Below are 21,984 nucleotides of genomic sequence, written 5' to 3' on the forward strand. Positions count from 1 at the left end.
TATACAACTGTCAGCATAACTAACCATTACTTAAAGGGAGAGAGATCATTATTTCCTACTAATTATAATTAAGCAATGTTATAAATCCGAAGATAATATTTGTAATAATCACATGATTTTTAACTACACTTAAATAACATATATGAAGAAAGATACATTTTAACTGTGAAGGCTGAGAATGCAATTCTTTATTCTGTCTTGTGCAAGTCCTGTCATTTGGGGGAGAGGAGAAGCATTGTCAAAGGCTTAACCTCCCAACCGCAGACCCTAAATATCCCCACACAATCCCAACTGAGAAAGGCCCTCCTGTGTGGGATTGGGCATGGGACACTACTTGTCCTACCACCTAAGCATCCTAGTGTTAGAGTGCCATCTATACAGTCAGCTAAGCTATGGAGTCCTTTTCATCAGCCTTTCCATCTAACTACAAACTATCCTGACCTCTAGTGATCACAACAGCAACATGTGCCACTAACCTACCCTGGCCAGGGATTTAAATGGACACTATGTGCCCAATCACCCACCACTCGACTTGACAAACAAGACTATACCTATTGTCCACCATGAGATGACTCAGTTTAATGTGTTCACTTATATTCATTACAGTTTAATTTGTTATTGAATTCCATCTCGTCTTGCAGGTATTACTCACAGTTTGAAATTGTTATCAATCCACAACCTTCCTCAACCTTGTTGGTCATCCTTGATGAATCTCAATGTGGCTATCTATAAACCTTATATAATCTCTATTACCGTAGTCAAACTCTCTGCCCAACCTAAGATTTTAACTGATATTATAAAAAGGTTTGTGGCATCTCCTAAACAATATCATCAACTCTCTGGTGGTGCCTTTTCTTATCTCAGAGGCATATGGATGACACCCCTATATAAGTATTGCACAGAGTTAGTATTCTTCCTCAGTTGTTTTAAGTTTTGAAGGAAAAATCATGAAAGTATACAACAGATAAAGCAGACCAATTGAATATACTTAAGTAATCAAACCTATGTAAACACATCCTTCAATTTTGAACCCTATTTCGTCTGGCTCTATTTATATTAAAATTCATTCATAATATGAGTTTGAATCTTAGAGCCTTTGATCATTTTAAATGAGAAAAGAGAAGTGCAAAAGAGACGCATGGCATGGCTTATAAATGAGAGGTAATGTCACCCTCGACTGCTTGGTAGAAGCTTGCTAATGCCTAGCTCGACTCCCTGACTGTATAAATCAGAACCTCTAGTTGTGGCTATGAGCATTGTTTATAGAGAAAAAGAGGGTTGGAGCAATCTGCACTTGCTAGAAGTATATATCGGAGGTGTAGAAGAGAAAAATAATAGAGAGTTGCAAGGGTTGGCTCTTTCTCAAAAGGACATAAAATCACATGTAAAGAACTAATCACAAGTAATAGAAACAATCACAGATATGAAAACAAATTGCAAATATGGAAGCAATTTGCAGATATCAAATGGCTAACTATTCTTGCATGCCTTAAGAAATGCCTGGTTCACAGTTATAATCCTAGAATGTACTTACAAGCAAGATGATCGAAAGGTGGCAAACATAAGTTACGTTCTTGGTTTGAATAATCAAAAGCCACAAATGAAGGCTGATGGAAGATGATATCAAAGGACCGATGGAGATAATATTAAAACATTGACATAAGATGAAAATAATAATTCTACTCATTATGTTTTACTATAATGATACTTTATCATGCTTATATATATTTGTATAGGTAACGTGTACACACACACACAAAAATATATAAATATGTATATGTATGTATCAATCCAAATATAAATATTTTGTGTATACGTGGTATACGTACATCATATTTGAATATACACATTCATACTTATACATACATGTTCATGTACAAATGTATGTAAGTACCATGGGTACCATTATACTAGAACATGTCTAGACACAATAAGGTTTTTCGTTGACCCAAGTCATAAAGGTAATAATTGTTCTTAATTCAGTTTAGTGCTCAACTTAAATATCTTATTAAACTTGTTGACCTGGTTAGCTCATGGTGAGCACCCTGTATTCCCTTGATTGCCTAGTTCATTTCCCATGGCCATGGTGGTTAGGACTCATACCTATTGTCTCCATGGTAGGTTGGTGCCCTCGTGCCCAATTTCTGACAAAGCTTCCCCCCCCTACATGAAGAAATTTATCATGGTAATAGCATATTTCCAAATAATTTTAATAAAATCAAATTTAATCATGTTAACTAACCATTTCCAATTCATATGAGATCATAACAATTAACTCATATTTCTAATTTCACATGAAACCATAACGAATAATCAATTTAACCAATCAACTCAAATTTGTATGAAGTCTCAACAACTATATATAATTTTTTTTTAATATTAAACAAAATAAGAGATGTCAAAAATTATTTGATTTGCAAAGATTTGAATGAAGAACAACAAAAAGAATATGGACAAAAAAACAGACGTTTGATACTAGTGCTTCAAGAAATCATAATTTTAGCTTGAAACTTGACATTATTATTTTTATTTTTATTTTTTTAAGTCCATATGGGTACAACATCATGGATCTTGGAGAAATGGTGTGGATTTAGTCAATTGTAATCAAACAAGGTTAACGGACCTGCCAGATATTATTTTTCTTCTAATATTGCTAATGACTCTTGCAGATTTGTTGAAAGGCCAGTAACCCTTCAGCCCATTAAGTGTAGATTATTTTTTACTAAACTCTTTCTGCTACAAATGGATCCATAACACTATAATTTGTAACTTCCAGACCATCACGTCAAATAAATCCAAAAGTTATTCTATATTAATAGCTTGGCTTGTAAATTCAGTCAAGTTTGAATGCTCTCTCGATAATATGTTCTCTCTGCTATTTACTTTGTCTTTTTCGTAGTGTGTGATGGAATTTGAAGGTCATATTAGTAATTACATTTACTAGTTGTATAATATGTTATCATTCTTATTTTAGTTACATTGTAATTGTATACTTGACTTCTCTATTGTAAGTTTTCCTCATTCTATTCATTTTTCAACTTTACAGTTTTTTGGTCTCAAAAAACACTTTTCCTCTTCATGAGTGATATTCCTTCTATATGTCTAATACTATGCCATTAATTTGTTTTTTTGCAAGGTAGTCAACATTAATGAAGTTGAAGCCTTGTACGAGCTATTTCGGAAACTGAGTAGCTCTATTATTGACGATGGCTTGATACACAAGGTGCTTTTTTTTGCATAAGATACATGTACTTTACGTGAATGCAGAGTAGTTTGGATCACATCTGTAGTGGTCAATTTTAAAAACTAAAATAGAAGGTACTTAATTTAGATTACGGCATGATAAGTATGGAAGTAGTCCAAATTATCTACACTTATACACAGGGTTTGGTAGATATTGGAGGGGGGTTAAATTGAATATCTTTGAATGAACATTTCCGTTGTTTATACATTTTAAAACCATTCTTGATTTCTCTTCAGGAAGCACTCCAGCTAGCATTGTTTGGATGTCCCAGGAAAGAGAACTTTTTTGCAGATAGAGTAAGTGCGTATTTTTATTTTCTTCTTTCCAAAGAATTGTTGGTTAAGCGATAATAAACAAGGAGGTCAGAAATAAGGAATTTATGCAAAAATCTACCAGAAACAATTAATAAAGTCTATCCTCAAATGCCTTGTAATATCACCAAAGGAATCCTAAAGTGTCTGCAATATATTGGTCATCTTCCAATAGTAAAATACCAAATTAACAAAAATTTTAAGCACAGAGAGTATGCGCGATTGGAATACCAGATTAGATCATCCATGGTAGGAAAACAACAGATTTAACAGCCCAGAATTATAAGTTCGGCTTGGAGCTTAGCAAAAACTAGGGAAAAAACACAAAATTAATGGGTTTAGAGAACACGAGTCTATTTTGATTAACATTTTGTCACAATTCAAAGACTGCATGTCATATGACTCAAAAACGCTCAAAATTTAAAATTTCAAAGTCAATTAATATATTGTACAAGCTACATTCTCGAATCTCCTCTTCTTCCCCTAGTAGTAAAACTATAATGCCCCTTCTTCCACATAAGCCAATTTATAGCCATTATCTTATTTCCCATATTCTCGAATAAGCTAATTGACATAAAAAAAGGAAAATGTATATTAAATGATAAAGTTGTCAAAGTGATATTTCTTATATTTTAATTTGACAATTTATTTAATTATTTATAAACATAAATGTGACTTTATGTTGTGCAAAAATCAGGCATTGGGCTCAATACTGAAGAGAATATGGAGTCAAATAGAGAAATTACTATTTTATTCAACAAAACACGCTAAAAAGGGGCTCTAGAGAGAGAAGGGCGTCATCTTTCATTTGTTCTTTTCTTTTTAAGAGTTTGAAAGTTTCTTATTTCATGAAAATGAAAAACTTCTTAGAAATAACAGTTTTGAGCAATGCAACACAGGTATTGGGGGATATTGAGATGGGTTTGCGGGGGGAGCTTCAATTTGGGGACGTCAAGTGGACAGCGACAAGGGTGGGGTTGTTGTAATATATTGTACATCTAGTACTTGAAATGCTAGTTATGAAATGAGGTATAACAGTTTAAGAACTAATAATGTCAAATAATTGAACATAGCAAAATTGCAACATGTTTAATATGGAGTACAACATACTTTGAATATTGAATTACCAATTACTATTAAAAATTCAAATTATTGACAAATACAAGAATCCTGATTTATATTATATCAAAATATCAAAAAGATTATTACAATGACTAGGATGATATCAAAACAAGTACAAAATCATGTAAAAATAAAGGGAAGGGAGGCCTCTAATCATAATTCAAGGAAAACACCTTATCACTAAAACTATTGGACTCCTCACGATTAAGATCAGCCAAAACAACACCAACCAACCCTTCATCTCTCGTTGTTGCAATCTTGCCATAATTGGAACAAGGGATGTGCAAATGTCAAGGGGACTCTATCACCAACCAGCCGTACATCTCTAGTTATTGTTGTCTCGTCTTAACCGGGGACAAGGGGCACACAAGCTTCTCCAAGATAGTCGAGGGACATTTAGTAATCCCCCAAATGTCCTGAGCATGTTTGCCTATCCCCGCGTCCTAGCAGCAAGAAAGCAGTGATGGGGGGATGCCAAGTCCTCGTCCTAAGGATGGGAGGTATGGGGCGGAGGAGAGGAGATGCTTCCACATGTTACACTAATTTTGATGGCAATAACCATTTAAGAAATACCAATTTCACGTATGAAAACACTTATCTATATTTGGTGATTTCACCCAAAAGTCACGACTGCGCCTGCCATAAGATTTTCTAATTGTTGCAAGAATGGACCTTTTTAATGTGTTTTTATAAATAGTTATCTCCATTTTGTGGTGATTTTCTAAGGGAGTTTGAAGTGACTTTTTGAAGCAAGCCAGCCATACCACTCTAGCATGGTCATATCTTATGTACGTTATTCAATTTGTTGGCCACTCTAGTTGTTGGTACACTATTTAAAATAACTTGATATAAGTTTGTGTTTCAGCTTTCCATGAAATCAACTTGCAGACCATATAGTTTTGAAGTTTTTGAAAGAAAAGTTATAGAGGTCGTACAAAGTACCTACAAATCATACAAGTATGGTTTAGGTATGATAATAAAAATGGTGAAACATCTTCCTTTTGGAGCTCACTCTTCCTTGTCCAAAGGAATAGTTATTGAAGATTACAACTCATTGTTGTGTGAAGAAATGAATGTTTTGTGAAATTTTAGTGAAAATAAACATGGTATACCTATTGTGCGGTCAATTTAGTAAGTTGCAATAGACTTTTAAGTTGGATAAATTATTGTTTTTAGTGTACCTAGGAGTATGTAGAAGCATTTGTATAGTATTTTGAGTTGCTTGACAATTTGGTGGCATTAGTGTGCTTTGAGCAATGTTTTCAAAGTCTTACCATGTTTTGAGCCTATTTGAGTAGTATTCAACAAACTAGAGTGATATCAGACGTGTATCAACATTTTATTTCATCCTTTCATTGTATTGAAAAATTGGTTCACAATTAAAATAATTTATCTATGTTATTTGGCTTATTTCTATCAGTGATTCAACTAAAAAAATGCTCCTTTGTAATGCATTTCATATAATATTGTAAACCTCAAATGGTAATACCATTAGAGCGTTTCATTGCATGCATTTTCATTTTGCAAGTAATCACTACCAACAATTATAATAGTTTACATTTATTCTATTTTTGTATGAAAAGGCTAATAATATTGACCATTTTGGTCTAAGTCAAGCTTGGCAATTCTTCCAATGCCTTTGCATTGTATCCATGTTTTCTACTAAAGAGTTGTTGACAAGATCGTTTTGTTGCTTGCATGTCATATTATGCACTTTGCCAAAGAGGTGTTGATAAAGCTAGTTCTCTACTCTATGTAATTTGGCCAAATTGTGACCATCTCATATGTAATTAATTCATCTAGATTAATTGTGTAAGGAAGCATTGTATGTTGTCACCTTGCCCACTTTGAGATCTAGATCATCAGAAAGTGTTGAAGACATTTGATTCCATTTTTATTGGAAAATTAGAACAAAATAGGGTAGGTTGTCATAGTGGTGTCATAGCTAGTAATTATGTCAGTGTGTTATTTTAGCGCTAATCCTGCCATAGAAGAATTGTTATCTCATTCATCCAAGTGACACCAAAGGTAAATATTAGCAAAGTCCAAAATACAGTTTCAATTTCCACATAACTTAGCTCGACAATAAATCCCTAAATCAATTTTCAGACTCCTATCTTTGAAAGTGATCCAATAATGGTAGTTGAGAGAAATACAATACAAAAAGAAAATTAGATAGAAATGGACGACAATCCTTATATGAGGGTAGAAAGTGTTGGGTGGCAATTTTGTAAGTCATTGTGATAACAACTTACAAAACTATGGATAGTTTGCAACCAACAATTTTTAAGGATAAATTATAAAACAGTGGTTCCAACCATAGCATGTGAGACATAGTCTCTCTGAATTCTCAAGGAAGGCTCACCCTCTTATTGCTACTAGTATCAACAAAACACTTAACTACTTATTTACACTAAGATGGATCAAGGTGGAAGACACATTCTATTCTCTTATTTCAGAATAGATGTCGATATAACAATACAATCTTAAAGAAATATTGTATTTCACTTACAAAGCATCTATTGGAGCAATAATTCCAATAAATAGAATATTAGACATAAGAATAACTTTCAACATACTAACATTTTATGTAACCAAGAAACTCATGAAAGCTCAAAGTCTTTCCATGGCTCATAAGATTTTGTGAACAAGAATAAAACATGTGTGTAGCTCAAAGTCTCCAGCACATATTTCACCTTTCATACACAAACTATGAAAATAAAAGCAACACAAAGTCTGCAATTTACCTCCTTATTTATGTGTTCTACAAAAGCTTCCAGTTTGATAAGTAGCTCAAAGTCTACAAGACCAAATTTGGAAAGAAACTAAATTCTGAATGCAATATGCAGCTCAAAGTCTACAAGATTGAGTTTAAATCCCTCTTGAATAAAACATAAAACTCACAATCATCTCAAGAAAATAGTGTCACATTACAGATTGGATTCAAAGATTACATGCAATCCAAAAATAGACCCAACATTGTTAGAGGATAGGATAGAACAATGACAATATCGCGCTCCCTTAGAGACTTTTATTGTCATCTTTACTCACAATAGAAGAATGTGGAATGAATGTATCACATACCTCGTGGAACTACATAGAAACAACACTCAATATACCACTCTCCTCTTCAAACTGGGTTACCCTAATATGCATAATTGTTGTCCTATTAGGAAGCAAGATAGTGAATCCCCCAAGCATAGTTCCATGAAACCATTAGTGTGGACCTTCAACCTCAACAGCTTTTGAGGCAATACTCAAAGAGTTGCAATTTGGATTGAAGTATGCTCTATTAAATCTAGCAATCATGCACTTAGTCATCCTTATGTCTCCATGAGGTGCATTGACTAATCACATAGGCCCTTGTGGTAGGAGGTTTTCTCTTTTCAAAACTGAAGTTCATTCTTCTTTGTTTCTAAGAGCTTCAAATTAGGCAAAACCTTTGGTTGATTAAAATCAAGTTTGGAAGTTTATATACATCGACCACTTTAGAATTCCACTGCTAGTCCATCTCCTTCTATCCTTCACAATGGCCTCTCTCGAGTCCACAATCTGAGTGAAAAACATATTCATCATCTTAGTTGAAAGGAGCCTAATATAGGTAACATCCAATTGAGAATTGTAAATTTCTTTCAAAATGAGCCACTAGAATTATAGTTTTTGTCATAGTATTTCCACCTCTACCAACACCATGCTTAATCATAAACACTAAGGGCCTGTTTGTTTGCAGGAATTCAACTGGAATAGGAATTAGAAATTCTAATTTATTTTTAATTCTCAATTTGTTGTGCCAAATCAAAATTGGGAAATGGAATTTTTAATTCTCAGTTTAGTGCACCAAATAAGAATTGGGAATTGGAATTCATATTCCCATTTTGGCCTCAAAACGAGAATTTATCAATCCATCAAAATAGTAGTTATTAGAATTTCAATTTCAATTCTCATTTTGACTTTTTCTTATTTGATAATGTTTTCAAGTCCATCGCATCAAAGACTTGTTCCCTGTCATAGTACAAGATAAAAATCAAACCCGAATGCAAGTGGACAATTTGAGTTCTTCTAGAAAGTAATAATCTCCGAATATAAGAGGCATGTTTAATTATCCCCAACTTTATGACGGTCCCTGTGTTTTAGCAATGCTTTTATATTCTTTCGCAGTAATTTTCACACTTTTGACATTTGCTTTTCTTGTAGTCGGTTAATCTTTTCTACACTCCCTATCGCTGACTTATTCCATCTTTATTATAGAAAATGGCGATATCAACATTGAATTTTGTCTTTCATTTGCCCTGTGAAATTATTAAAACAATAGGAGGTCTATTCATATTTTTTATTTGAGTTCTAGGTCCCTTGCTAGGACAAATCAAAATAATAGCAGGTCTATTCCTATAGTTTAGGTGTTTGTTTCGTAAAGAAGCTGATGAAAACCATGGCCAAGAGATATATGAGGTTTTTGAAGCTGCAAATGTAGAAGAAATTTTCCAAGAATAAAGAGTAGGAATTCGATGGCTTCGAGGACAAAATTGATGAATTGGACGAGCATGTTGATGAAGGGATTGGTGACAGTTTTGGAGAAAGTCGAGAAAGATCTAGAATCCATTTCAAATATAGAGAAAGATCTAGAAGCCATTTTAACTCAAATTCCAATTTTACTTTTATAGAACCAAATGGGTTGCGAAATAACAAATTCCAAATTAACAACTTTGGAATAACAAATTCATAATCCCAATTCCCATTCTCCCTTCTTATTCCTGCAGCCAAACGAGACAAAATTCTATTTTTCAATTCACATTACGATTCTAGTAATTGCACTAACAATTTTACTTGACCACTAGGATCCTTATCACTTTGCTTTCCCTCATCCTCTAATAACTGTTATCCTCTATGTGATGTGCATGTTTAAGCAAGGAGTCAAAATGAATTAGACCTACAAAAAATGGGATTGTGACGTTTCTTGGAATTGTTGCAGGTCGATAAAGCTTGGTTCTAATGTAGTAATTGTGTCTTTGACTCCAAATTTAACTTGGCAATACCAAACTTGCGTGGCAATCATTGGCAAGATTTAGAGAATTTTTTTTATAATTTACCATGTTGCAATGACAAACTCAAATCAAGACATGTATCTACTAATGGCCATTTGTTATCCCTCTTCCAATGCTTCAAAGGTTAAACAATCAACAGGATTCTCAATAAGCATGAAATGCAACTGTTGTGAATCCAAAGCTGAGTCACTCAAATATTCAATACACCCCAAATTGCAAATTTGTCTCTTATAGGGACTTCATGAATTCAAAGACAAAACTGGGGTTGCATGATGTCCCCAAATTTTTTAATGTAGTAACTTAATTAAATTTATTAATTAATTAGTCTGAGAATTTAAATGATATAATAAGATGACCTTTAATTAATTACTTAATTAATAAATATGGGGGCCCAAATTAATATAATAAAAAATATTTGTATTTGGGGTCGCGATTGATTCATGTATATCACCGTAGGTATTTGTGTTGTCATGTCAATACTTATTGTGCACCCTCAAGAGTTTCTTCTGTACAGGTATTCATGATCAGCGATTAGGATGTATTTCTCATGTGACTTAAATTATTTACTTGTTTTGTGAATTCCAATTCGAGTTTAGCTTCATTCGCCAATTTGGAAATGAAAGATCTTCCCTATTTGGCTTGCGCAATTTTGGTGGGATTCATCCCTCACCCTACTCTACTTGTTTCTCTTGGCTTTAGAATTGGAAAACATGAGGTGCTACCATTGTTAATCATGGAATACTTCTGGCATAATGGTCTCTTGATCTCTGACATTCATCTTTGGTATTCGTTTACTTGTATGTACATGAGTTTCGATTACCAAACACCATAGGCAGTTAAGGCATCTTGAAGGTATAATTCCCTTTGTCAGTTTGGTTTGCACAAACACCATAGTCTACACCCATAGGCACATGCATCCAATACACATCCCACACACAACATCCACAATTCTTCACCACTGTATGCCTTGGACAACTCCCCCACTGTACGCCACTTTCTATTCCAACCACCGTATGGAAACCATAGCCTCACACCTACATGTCGTATAGTCAACACCCCTACATTATACATCCACTTACCCTCCCACTGTACAAACTAATGTCTTTTGTTGTCGTAACCTTTGTTGGTGTATGTCGTACAACCTTTCTAAAGAGTAGTTACTAGCTGCTTGCACAATATGGTCAATTTGGTTTGTCACCTACCCTTCTATATTGTGTATGGCACAACCTTGGGTGTTAGTCACAAGCATGCTAGGAGCTATTGGATTTCAACCAAGGGAAATTATAGGGGTTTGAAGCATGTGATCTTGCCAATGTGTTGGGATGATTGAGAGATTTTTGTATTTTAATCACACTATGGCATCCAACATCAATGGACAGTAGTGGTTGAAGGCACTAGAAAAGATAGAAAAGGAGCTCACTGATGGTATTGAAACTCCTCTAGATACATTAGAAGTATGTTTGTATAAGGTGAACCAATCACCTTCAAGATTTATATAGAGGATCCTTGCGACGATTAAGGACACCTTAAGATAACCTAGTTTGTTGAGACACTATGACAAGGAAATCAAGTTAACAATTGCAACATGTCTAAGTGAGATCTTGAGAGTCTTGGGTCCATAAGTAGCGTATGATGATAACACAATGATAGAGATATTGCATTTGATCATTGATAGCTTTCAAAGCCTTGATAACATTGGTGGCGATCCTTTTGGTAGGAGACTTACAATATTGGATACGTGCAAATGTCGAAGTAAGTAACCTCCTCTTAGATCTAGATTTGCAAGACTTGATCCATGATATGTTTCATCATTTCTTAGTCATCATCAAGGAATATCATGATACTAAGATTTTGATTGCTATGGGAAGCCTTATGATATTTTGTATGCATCTTCTCCGTGTTCACAATCATGTCTATGTTTGTATCTGTATCCATATCCATGTCTATGTCTGCTTCCATGTATATGTCCCTGTCCATGTCTATAGTCATTCATGTCTATGTCGTTTTGCATCTGCTCTGCGTCCACATTCATGTTTGTGTCTATGTTCATGGTCCTGTCTATGTTTGCGCTCATGTCCATTCATTTTTATGTGTCTGCATCTTTGCATTTGCAGTCGTGTCCACGTCTGTGTTCGTGCTCGTTCCCATGTCTATGTTCATGTATATGCCTGTGTTGTGACCATGTTTGTGCTTGGGTTGATGCCCATGTCCACAAGATAGTATGAATAATGTTCTGAAGTCACATAACTTAAGTCATGATCCTAAAACATGTGTTCCAACTTCCAAGAGGTGGCAAAGGTGCAAACTATACCAATTCTACAGATGTTTGATTTTCGTGTTTACCCTCTAGTTTGGCATGAGACCTACCTAGCTACATTTCCCTCATGTAAGGAACTTCCTCATGGACATAACGAGTTCAACTTCAGTTATGATGGTGAGTATGATAGAATGAAGACATTAGATTAGAGCATCGAATGCATGAGTGGCTTCTATGGGATCCAAGTAATGTAGTGCAACAAAAGTTTGATAGCACTATTTCTATCAAAGTGGTGCAACAGAAGTTTGGCGACAATATGGCGCAACAGAAGCTTGATGACAATGTGGTGCAGAGGAAGTTTGTTAGAAATTCCCTCATTCCACCTATGCATTTGGTTTGGGAACTTGGAGTTGATAGCATTGATCTGATGATGGATTGCTTAAGGATAAGCAATCTTTGGGCAGAGAGGATTTGTGATGTCCCAAATAATTTAATGTAATAACATAATTAAATTAATTAATTGGTATCATAATTTTAATAATATAATAAAAGGACTTTTCATTAATTTCTTTGATTAATATATATGGGAGCCCAAAATTAATAAAATAAAATATTTGTATTTGGGCTCTTGATTAAGTTATGTATATCTCAAACCCATCTTTTCTTTTTTTTAGGTGTTTTTATTGTCGTGTCTGCACTTGTTGTACAACCCCGAGAGTTTCCATCATAGGGGTAGTTATGACTGGCAAGTAGGATGTATTTCTCATGCGACTTGAATTATTTTATTGTTCTATGAATCCTAGTTGGAGTTCTGCCCTGTTTGCCATTTTGGAAGTCAAAGACCTTCCCTATTTGGCTAACACTGTTTCAGTGGGATTCATCCCTTACCCTACTTTTCTTGTTTCTCTTGACTTCAGATTTGGTAATATGAAGCATTACAATTGTTAAACAAGGAAGACTTCTTACATGATTGGTCACTTGGTCTTTGGTATAAGTTTACTTATTTGTACATGAATTTCGTTAATCCACTATTACCAAACACCATAAGCGGTAAAGGCATCCCGAAGACATAATTCCTTTAATGGTTTGGTCTGCATGGACACCATATTTTATTCCCATAGGCACAAGCATCTAATTCACATCCCATGCATGGTATCCACAATTCTTCACCATTGTACGCCTTGGACAACTCCCCTACTATATGCCACTCACTATTCCAAAAACTATACAGACACCATAGCTTAACACGTGTATGCCATACGATCAACACCCCTACATCATACATCCACTCACCCTCCCATTGTACAAACTAATCCCTTCTTTCATACAGTGACTTATGTTGCATACCTTGTACAACCTTGCTAAACAGTGGTTGCCCACTACCTCCATAGGACAGCCAATTGAGTCTATCATCCATTGCCTCCACAGGATGGCCAGTCAAGAATGTCGTCTGCCCTTCAACATCGTTGTATAGCCCAGCCTTGAGCGTTTGGCACAAGCATGCTACAAGCTACTAGATTTCGACCCAGTGACCTTACAAGCTACTACAAAAACTCCAACTTTGCCTAGCTTTTGCAGCTTATGGTAGAAATAAAGACGATAGTCAGAAACTTTGGTAATTTCCTTTTAATATACCTCAAATGACCTTTTTAGCTCCAAATATTTTGAATTCAAATGAGACATGATGAGGAAAATTAATAAAGTGGTGCTAATTTATTTTTATTCTTAAGTTCATTAGGCCCCTTAAATAATATTAAATCATTAATTTAATCCCCTTTGTTCACTGGAGGGGACATTACAAACTGGTAGCTATCCATGACCTAGTTTATTTTCATAATCTACATGTGACATGCCAATGAACCAATCGTTCTCTCTTTGCAATTTTGAATCAATGATAAGTTGCATTACTATTCTGAATCTATTCCACTCTTTTAACTCCAAGTTGTACCAACTGAAAGTCCTCCTTTGAGCTCTCCATCCATGATTGCATCAATTAAGAGTGTTCCCATTGGAGATAATCTTGCTTCTTTATAGGATTTTCCAACTAAGGCCACATTAGAGTTGGCCATTATGAGATGGAAACTATCATAACTAGCTTATTTATCCTATTATTTTGCAATGTTAATTGTATATTGAGAAAAAGGAGATGGAGTTGCATAATAAAGGAAGTTACAATATAATGTTTATAAAAGGAACAAATGTAAGTAGAAGTCTACAATAGAAACTACCTAAACAAACTCAGATGACCATTAAAGAAACATCGCATTATTTTAATACCCTAACTTTATTGTCATTGTTTTAACTACACTACAAAATAGGAAAATACGCTACAAAAGACAATCTACATATGTTTTAGCCACAAATGCATAAAAGCTTGACCCCTTCTGATCACAAATCCATAGAAGGTTGCCCCCTTCTCTTCAAAATGTTCTACAACACGAGTCTATTGTTAAGACCTTCCCTGATGCTCAAAAACTTCTGGAAATGACCAAGATAATAAAAAAGCTTCCAACTTAATGTTGAGAAATAAAATTGTCCCTCTCTGTAGCCAAAGATACCAAGAACAACTCCTCAAACTGAAACCACATTTTTGAGGAGAAATTTGCAAAACCAAAACTACTCTTAAAAAAAGCCATGATTTTGTTCAAAAAGTTGCCATAAACTTTTACAAATGAGTACTACAACACAAAAAAAACTACAAGAAACCAATATTTTAGTGGAAAATTTTGTCAAACCCTTGATGTGATGTTGAGATCACCCACGAAAAACTACCTGGTTATTGTAGAAGAAAATTAAAAAACCAACAATAATTTTTTGAGGAAAAAATTATAGAACCCAGAAAGTCAATTTATGGAGAAAATTGAAAAAAATTATGAGCAAACTTTGAGAATAGATTTTTTTAAAAATCACAATTTTTTCGAACAAAAATCAATCAAAACCCAAAAACTAAAACATCAACCATAATATTTTGTGGAAAAAATCCACAAAAACCATAAAAAATACATCCATGGGAAAAACCTTAGCCAATAAAAAATGGAATTGTGCCTAATTATAGAAATCCTGGTCAAAATTAGACCCTCAATTTTATGGAAATTGGAAAACCCTAGAAAGTTGGAGAAAATTGTAAAAAACTTGTAGAAAATTCCTATTCTACAAAGTGTGCTTAAAAAATGAAAGCAAGCACTGCGAAAATGGCACCCAACATAGATGCATTTTTCAGACAAAATGGTTGTCACTATTAGCAAAGTTGGTGTAAGTTCCACCACAAGCACAAGGAAAAAAATACACTGCAAGCTAGAACACGAGCTCAAACATCGCACAAGAAAGCCATGAAAAGGGGGAAAAAGGCAGCTTGAAGACAATGACGTGAGCACAAAAACCGGTCACATAGGAAGGATCGATGGCAAGTGAAATCCCAACCACGAAACAACCATAAAAACCCTTGATAGTGAAAAAATAACTTGTGCGTTCTTTACAAAAAACCCTGAAAATTTGTCGAGAACATTTTTTTCAAAAATCAACAACAATTTTTTCATTAAAAAATAGATGAGAAAAAATTCTAGAAAAATTCCAAAAAGCCTCGACTTTTTATTAAAAAACATGCCAAAACTTAAAGAACCCCATTGATCTACTCTAATACCATGCAATGGTGTTTGTATATTGAACAAAGAAAGCGGAATTGCATTATATAGGCAATTATATTATGATGTTTCCAAATGAAACAAACATAAACAAAAGTTGAAAATAGAAACTACCTAAACAAACTAAGATCACCAATGAAGAAATATTATATTTGAAGAAAAATTACATTATTTGAATTAATTTCTCATAAGCGGGGTCTCAAAGGAGCCTTGAAATGTTTAAATTAGAAACACTACACAATGTAATCTAAATACAAGCTATTATGTCCAACTTTATGTTGACAAGTTTGTTGTAGCCAGCAATGGTGTTGTTGGTTTGTTTGACTTCAACCATTATACATCTTTGTGTTTGATATATCATTGCTTCCCATGGACATTCATGTATAGACCGATGGTTTGAAGGTTTCAACCTTTTTATCTTATCCTCCTATTTTTTTCTTTAGGTAGCTTTTGATTAAAAATACTACACAATATAATCTAAATACATGTTCTTGTGTAAGTTTCCATTGACAATTTTGTTATGGGCAACAATGATGTTGTTAGTTTGTTTGACTTCTACCATTATGCATCTCCATGTTTGATTTGCATCCTCTCCCATGGACATTCACGTATAGATCTAATGGTTCAAAGGCTTTAACCTTTCTTGCTTATCCTCTCTTTTTTTCCCTTTATTGTATCTTTTGATTAGAAACACTACACAATGTAATCTAAGTACATGCTATTATGCATAACTCTATTCACAAATTTGTTATAACCAACAATTGATATCATACATTATACATCTCCATGTTTGATTTGTCATCCCCTCCCATGAACATTCATATATAGATCTTATGGTTCGAAGGTTTTAACCTTTTTTAGTTATCCTCTCTTTTTGTTCTTTAGCAAAAGCTACAATAAATGGAAAAAAAGAGATGATAACTAAACAAAGTTAAAACCTTTGACCCATAAGATCTATACATGAATGTCAGTGGGAGGGTATGATAAATCAAACAATGGATATGCATAATGTTTGAAGTCAAACAAACCAACATCATATATGTGTGCTATTATGTGTAACTTTCTATTGACAAATTTGTTGCAGCCAACAATGATGTTGGTTTGTTTGACTTCAACCATTATGCATCTCCATGTTTGATTTATCATCCCCTCCCATGGGCATTCACGCATGGATCTTTATTCTACATTTTGATAAGAAATTGAAACACTACACAGTGTAATCTAAATACAACCTATTATGTATAACTTCCTATTGGCAATTTTGTTGTAGTTGTTAATGTTTTATAGCTTCAATCGGATAAATCATAAGGCTACTATATATATATATATATATATATATATATATATATATATATATATATATATATATATATATATATATATATATATATAATTGTGTATAAAAACATAAGCTTTAATATGCATAATGTTCTCACACATATATTTATAATCAATTATAACTCAAAGTTCTTTTAATATTATTATTTGTGAAATCTTTTATAATCCCGATCGGGCATGTATTACCTCTTGATTATAATATTTCATCTTGTCTTGGTAGACCCCATGATTGACATGTTGAAGTAACTTGAATCATGTTTGAATAAGGAGCATGACAGCATTCAGCATAGCCTTGTCACTACTCGCATGTGATAGCATCAAGTATACATTGTATGTATGACATGCCACGCTGTTGTTAGTGCTAACCTGCGTTGACCAAATATGTTTCCATTCAAGTTACCATCTACCAAACATTGCCATAAACTGATGTGTCATTTGGAGAAGCGCATAGGGGTCACATCCCCTAGGTATTCCCCCCCCGCCCGTTCTTATCTTTATAAACATGAGATCTTTCGGGTTACCGTGATCATCGAAAATAAAACTTTATAGTCTTCCAAGTGATAGGTAGCGATAGTACCACTAAGTACTATTGTTAATTTATTCAAAATTACTTTATACTATACAGAGAATATATAGTATAAGAATATTTGTATACATTAGTGTTCAATATAAATCTAATCTTGAATTTCAACATGGTATCAGAGCAGGTCTAAGAGACGATTCCAAATAGATTTATTTTATCTAGTGCATTAAAAATATTCTCAATTTCCTTATCTATCAAAATGGTAAGTAGTAAACAATATAAAGGTAGAGGATAGACTTAACAGTGACTCAAATTATACAGGGTAAAAAGTACAAATGAAGTTAACCTTAAAAGAGAATGACCTAACACAATTCTTTGAAAAATCTAACCAACCACCAAAGGGGAGTGAAGAATGAACAAATGGGAAAAAGATAACACTAGAGACATGAAATTAATTGTGGATGGTGTTAAGGATCATCTACTTCCCATCATCTTAGAGTTAGATACAACACATGAAATGCTTAAAGCACTTGAAGAAATGTTTGAGATGAACAATACCACTAGAATTCTAACTCTGAAAAATAATCTCTCCAATATTAAAATGAACAAAGGAGAATTCATTGCTTCATACTTCCTAAGGATCACAGAACTAAGGAACCAACTATCTAATATTGGTCACATCTATGATGAGCGAGAATTAGACATAAAGGCACTAAAAGGACTGCCTCCATCATGGAAAACCTCAAGACAAGGGGTGTGTGCTCGATCCAAGCTTCCTAAACTTTCTTGACTAAAGGATGACTACATACAAGAGGAGTGCATGTTAATATCACAAGGCGATACTTCTACTGGAGATGATATTCAAGATCTCACAACCCAAGTCAATAAAAGGAATTCAAAAGGAAAAGAAGACATGTAGATTACTCTAAGATGCAATGTTTTAGATGTGAAAACCATGGTCACTCAGCATTCCAATGCCCTGATAGGCTAAAACATCAAGCACGCTTCACCAAAGTCAGTGACTCTGATACAGATCTAGAGAAATGTCCATTCTAAAAGAACTTCAGAATATCCATAACATGAGTGAAATACTTGATTAAGAGGGATTTCTCTATTATATTCATTAAAGTGTAAAATAAATATGAAACACTTTCAAAAGTAAATTTAGCTCGTTAAAATTTCTAAGATGGAGTCTCAGAATATCAAATTATTTTACTATACTTTATTATTTGTGTGTATTTTTTAATCATAAGAACTATGTGCCTTGACCTTCTTTTGGGAATGTTATTGCAGGAAGAGGGAGTTAAATGAGGAGCTCTAATGATTGATATTCAGAGGGAGTTGAAAAAAAAAGTTCGTGTGTGACTATAATGGGCCTACCCCTTGTGTATATCATGAGGAAGTGACAACTTCCAAATGATGTCACTTGTATTTGCAGAAGTTACTGTACGATGATGATCTTACAATAACTTGTATTATGAGATAAATCAAACTGAGTATATGGTGAATGTCTTGCATCTCAACATTCTAGGAGGCCAATACTCTTGATATCAGATGTGATATCAAAACCTTTTGAGTACTTGGTGAATATCATTAATATTCGAAGAGACCAATTCTCTTGATATCAGATGTGATATCAAAACCTTTTGAGTACTTGGTGACTATCATGTAATATTCCATTCAAGAGTTTCCTTATGAAGTCTCGCAGTATGCTTTAGGTAGTCTTGTTGTGTGCTTCAAGTAGTCTAGTTGTGTGCTCCAATTAGTATCCCTCAGTGCTTCGGGTGGCCAATGCTTTAGGTCAGTGCTTCAAGTAGTTCTCCCTTAGTGCTTCAGGTGGCTAGTACTTCAGGCCAGTGCTTCAAGTCAGTATTTCGGGTTAGTGCTTCAGGTCAGTACTTCAGGTCAATGCTTCGGTCAGTGCTTCAGGTCAATGCTTCAAGTCAGTGCTTCGGGTGGCTAGTGCTTCAAGTTAGTGCTTTGGGTGGCTAGTGCTTTAGGTAGTTCTCCTTCAGTGCTTCGGGTGGCCAGTGCTTCAAGTAAGTGCTTCAGCTAGTTTTCCTTTAGTGCTTCGGGTGGCCAGTGTTTCAAGTCAGTACTTCAGGTCATTGCTTCAGGTCAGTGCTTTAGGGCAATGCTTCGGGTGGCCAGTGCTTTAAGTAGTTCTCCTTCAGTGCTTCGGGTGGTCAGTGCTTCAGGTAGTTCTCCCTTAGTGCTTTGGGTGGCCAGTGCTTTAGGTAGTTCTCCCTTAGTGATTCGAGTGGCTAGTGCTTCAAGTAGTGCGATGTTATCTTGATGGTTGTATGGTAGTGTATGGCCATACAGTGTAGGCCTGAAGGTGGTACGGTGTTCTCTTGAAGGTTGTACGGTAGTGTGATGGTTGTATGGTGGAATGTCACTATGGTTGTATGGGATGGAGGAGCAACAGTTGTACGGTGTGGGGAGAAGACAAGTCGTATGGTATGATAGCAATAGTACAATTACAGAGTTGTCCAAGTCGTACGGTTGTAGTACGAAAGATGCACTTCGTGATGTAGGGGATGGATGGTGTACGGATAGAGGAATGTTGAGTTATGCAACCATAAATTTATAGATCCGAGTTCATCAATAAACCAAACAAGGATGGAAATTGAACACGAATATCCTTCAATTAATATTTGCAATAAAATAGTGCTCTGATTTGCCAAATCCGAGAGAAGTATTACATGCAACGGAATAGGGTGAGGGTTGAATCCCACCGAAACCGAGTAAGCCAAGTAGGGAAGATATTTCACTTTCGAAATGGTGAACAATAGAGAATCCCAATGGGAATTCGCAGTACAAAATAAATAATCAGAATGCATACCTACAATTACATACAAGTTGTGCTTAAATACCCGTTGGGAAAAACCTTTTTGAGGGTGTACAAAGATAGCCAATGGCAAAACTTACCAACATAAACTAGAATAAAAATAGGTCCAAGATATATTAAATCAATCATAACCACAAATACAAATAATAACTTGGGTGCATATTAATTAATTAAACTAATTAAAGGTCCTTTTATTATATTATTTAAATTCTGGGACCAGTTAATTAATTAATTTAACTAAATTATTACATTCAAATTTGGGGACATGACAAATCCTCGCTGCCCAAAATTGCTTGCCCTCAAGCAATCCATCATCAAATGAAACACAAACAGCTCCCGGGTCCCAAATCAAATCCGCAGGCAAGACCAGTAAAATGACGTCAATCCTCCGCAGCACCACACTGCTATCAAACTTTCATTGCACCACACCACTCTGATATAAATATTGTCGTATCCTGAGTCACCAGGGACCTGAATGAAACACGCATGCGAAAGGAGTGAATGGTCATCAAACCTCCCTTGCACCACATTGTCATTAAGCATCCACTGTGCCACTATGATATAAACATTTTCGTAGCCTTCACCAGAATCCCAATGACACAATTTGATGAAATCTTTCACATCATTATGTTCAAAAATCTCTTTGGGTACGGTCATGCACATAGACGCTAACACTGGCACAAACTTAGCCACTAGCACAATCACAATGACCACTATTATATTTTCGACAAATGAAATGATGACAAAAAGAGCTTTAGTGGTGAGAATGTCAACGAAGGGGGCCTCAACTGTGAGTACCTTGGTGACAAGAGCTTCAGTGAAGGGTATCGTGATGATGGGAGCCTCAACAAAGAGTACCTCAATAAAAGGAACCTTGGCAGAAAAAACCTCAACAGAGAGTACCTCGGCGACATAAAATTTTAGCTGTAGATAAAACCTCAATGGGACACAAAACCTCAATTGAAGCCTCGATGATAGTTAGAGCCTCGACAACCAACAATGTCTCAATGGCAAAAAACGTAGCTATTGCAATCGATGCAGCCACAATGACAGACACACCATGATGATGGAGACAGCCATGACATTGTCGACGAACACAAGTACGACGACGGATACACACTTGACATTGTTGACAGACGCAATGATGATGATGGAGATGACGATGGAATTGGCAATAGACATGGCTATGGTAACAACAATGGATAAAATGAAGATGACATACATGACAACGATAGCAATGTCGAACATGGCAATGGACAAGGCGGCGATGATGACAATGGATACAATGACGATGGCGATGGTGACAACAGACCAATGATGGTGACAAACACTAACTTGACAGACACAAACTCAACGTCACTAGCAGACACGATGGTGACAACATGACGGTGACAGACACGAACTTGACGATGGACATGGACTCAGCGTTGGTGACGGGTATAAACTCGATGATGGACATAGACTCGACGTTGATGATGGACACGATGGTGATAGACATGAACTTGATGATGGACACGGACTTGGCTTTTATGACGAACATGGCGATGACAAACACGACAATAGTGACAGACATGAACTTGATGATGAACATGGACTCGGCATCGATGACAGACAGGATAATGTTAGACACAAGCTCGACATCGGTGACGGACATG

At 35.1% G+C, this 21,984-nt stretch overlaps 1 protein-coding gene and 1 long non-coding RNA gene across 6 annotated transcripts in view; one reads left to right on the top strand and one right to left on the bottom strand.

Moving 5' to 3' along the window:
- Positions 1-21,984, top strand: part of LOC149576814 (calcineurin B-like protein 9) — a 212,875-nt gene that overhangs the window by 111,480 nt on the left and 79,411 nt on the right. For 2 of the 3 annotated variants that reach the window (XM_089820153.1, XM_089820154.1), the window contains 2 exons: positions 3,141-3,223; positions 3,481-3,540. In XM_089820153.1, coding sequence (XP_089676279.1) covers positions 3,141-3,223; positions 3,481-3,540 — 143 coding nt within the window. Of the gene's footprint in view, positions 1-3,136; positions 3,224-3,480; positions 3,541-21,984 lie in introns of all 3 variants that reach the window. The other variant, XM_089820161.1, reaches the window with a different exon arrangement.
- LOC149576815 (uncharacterized) overlaps positions 1-21,984 on the bottom strand; it is a 121,179-nt gene that overhangs the window by 17,710 nt on the left and 81,485 nt on the right. Inside the window, exon 4 of one of the 3 annotated variants that reach the window (XR_016362319.1) lies at positions 2,104-2,163. The exons of the other annotated variants lie outside the window; for them this stretch is intronic. This is a non-coding gene — a long non-coding RNA (uncharacterized LOC149576815). The remainder of the gene's footprint in view (positions 1-2,103; positions 2,164-21,984) is intronic. 3 annotated transcript variants of the gene reach the window in all.

This window comes from Cupressus sempervirens, chromosome 1 (genome assembly GCF_028749045.1).
Source record: "Cupressus sempervirens isolate cs-2001-9-10 chromosome 1, ASM2874904v1, whole genome shotgun sequence".
In the NCBI taxonomy this organism is placed as follows: Eukaryota; Viridiplantae; Streptophyta; class Pinopsida; order Cupressales; family Cupressaceae; genus Cupressus; species Cupressus sempervirens.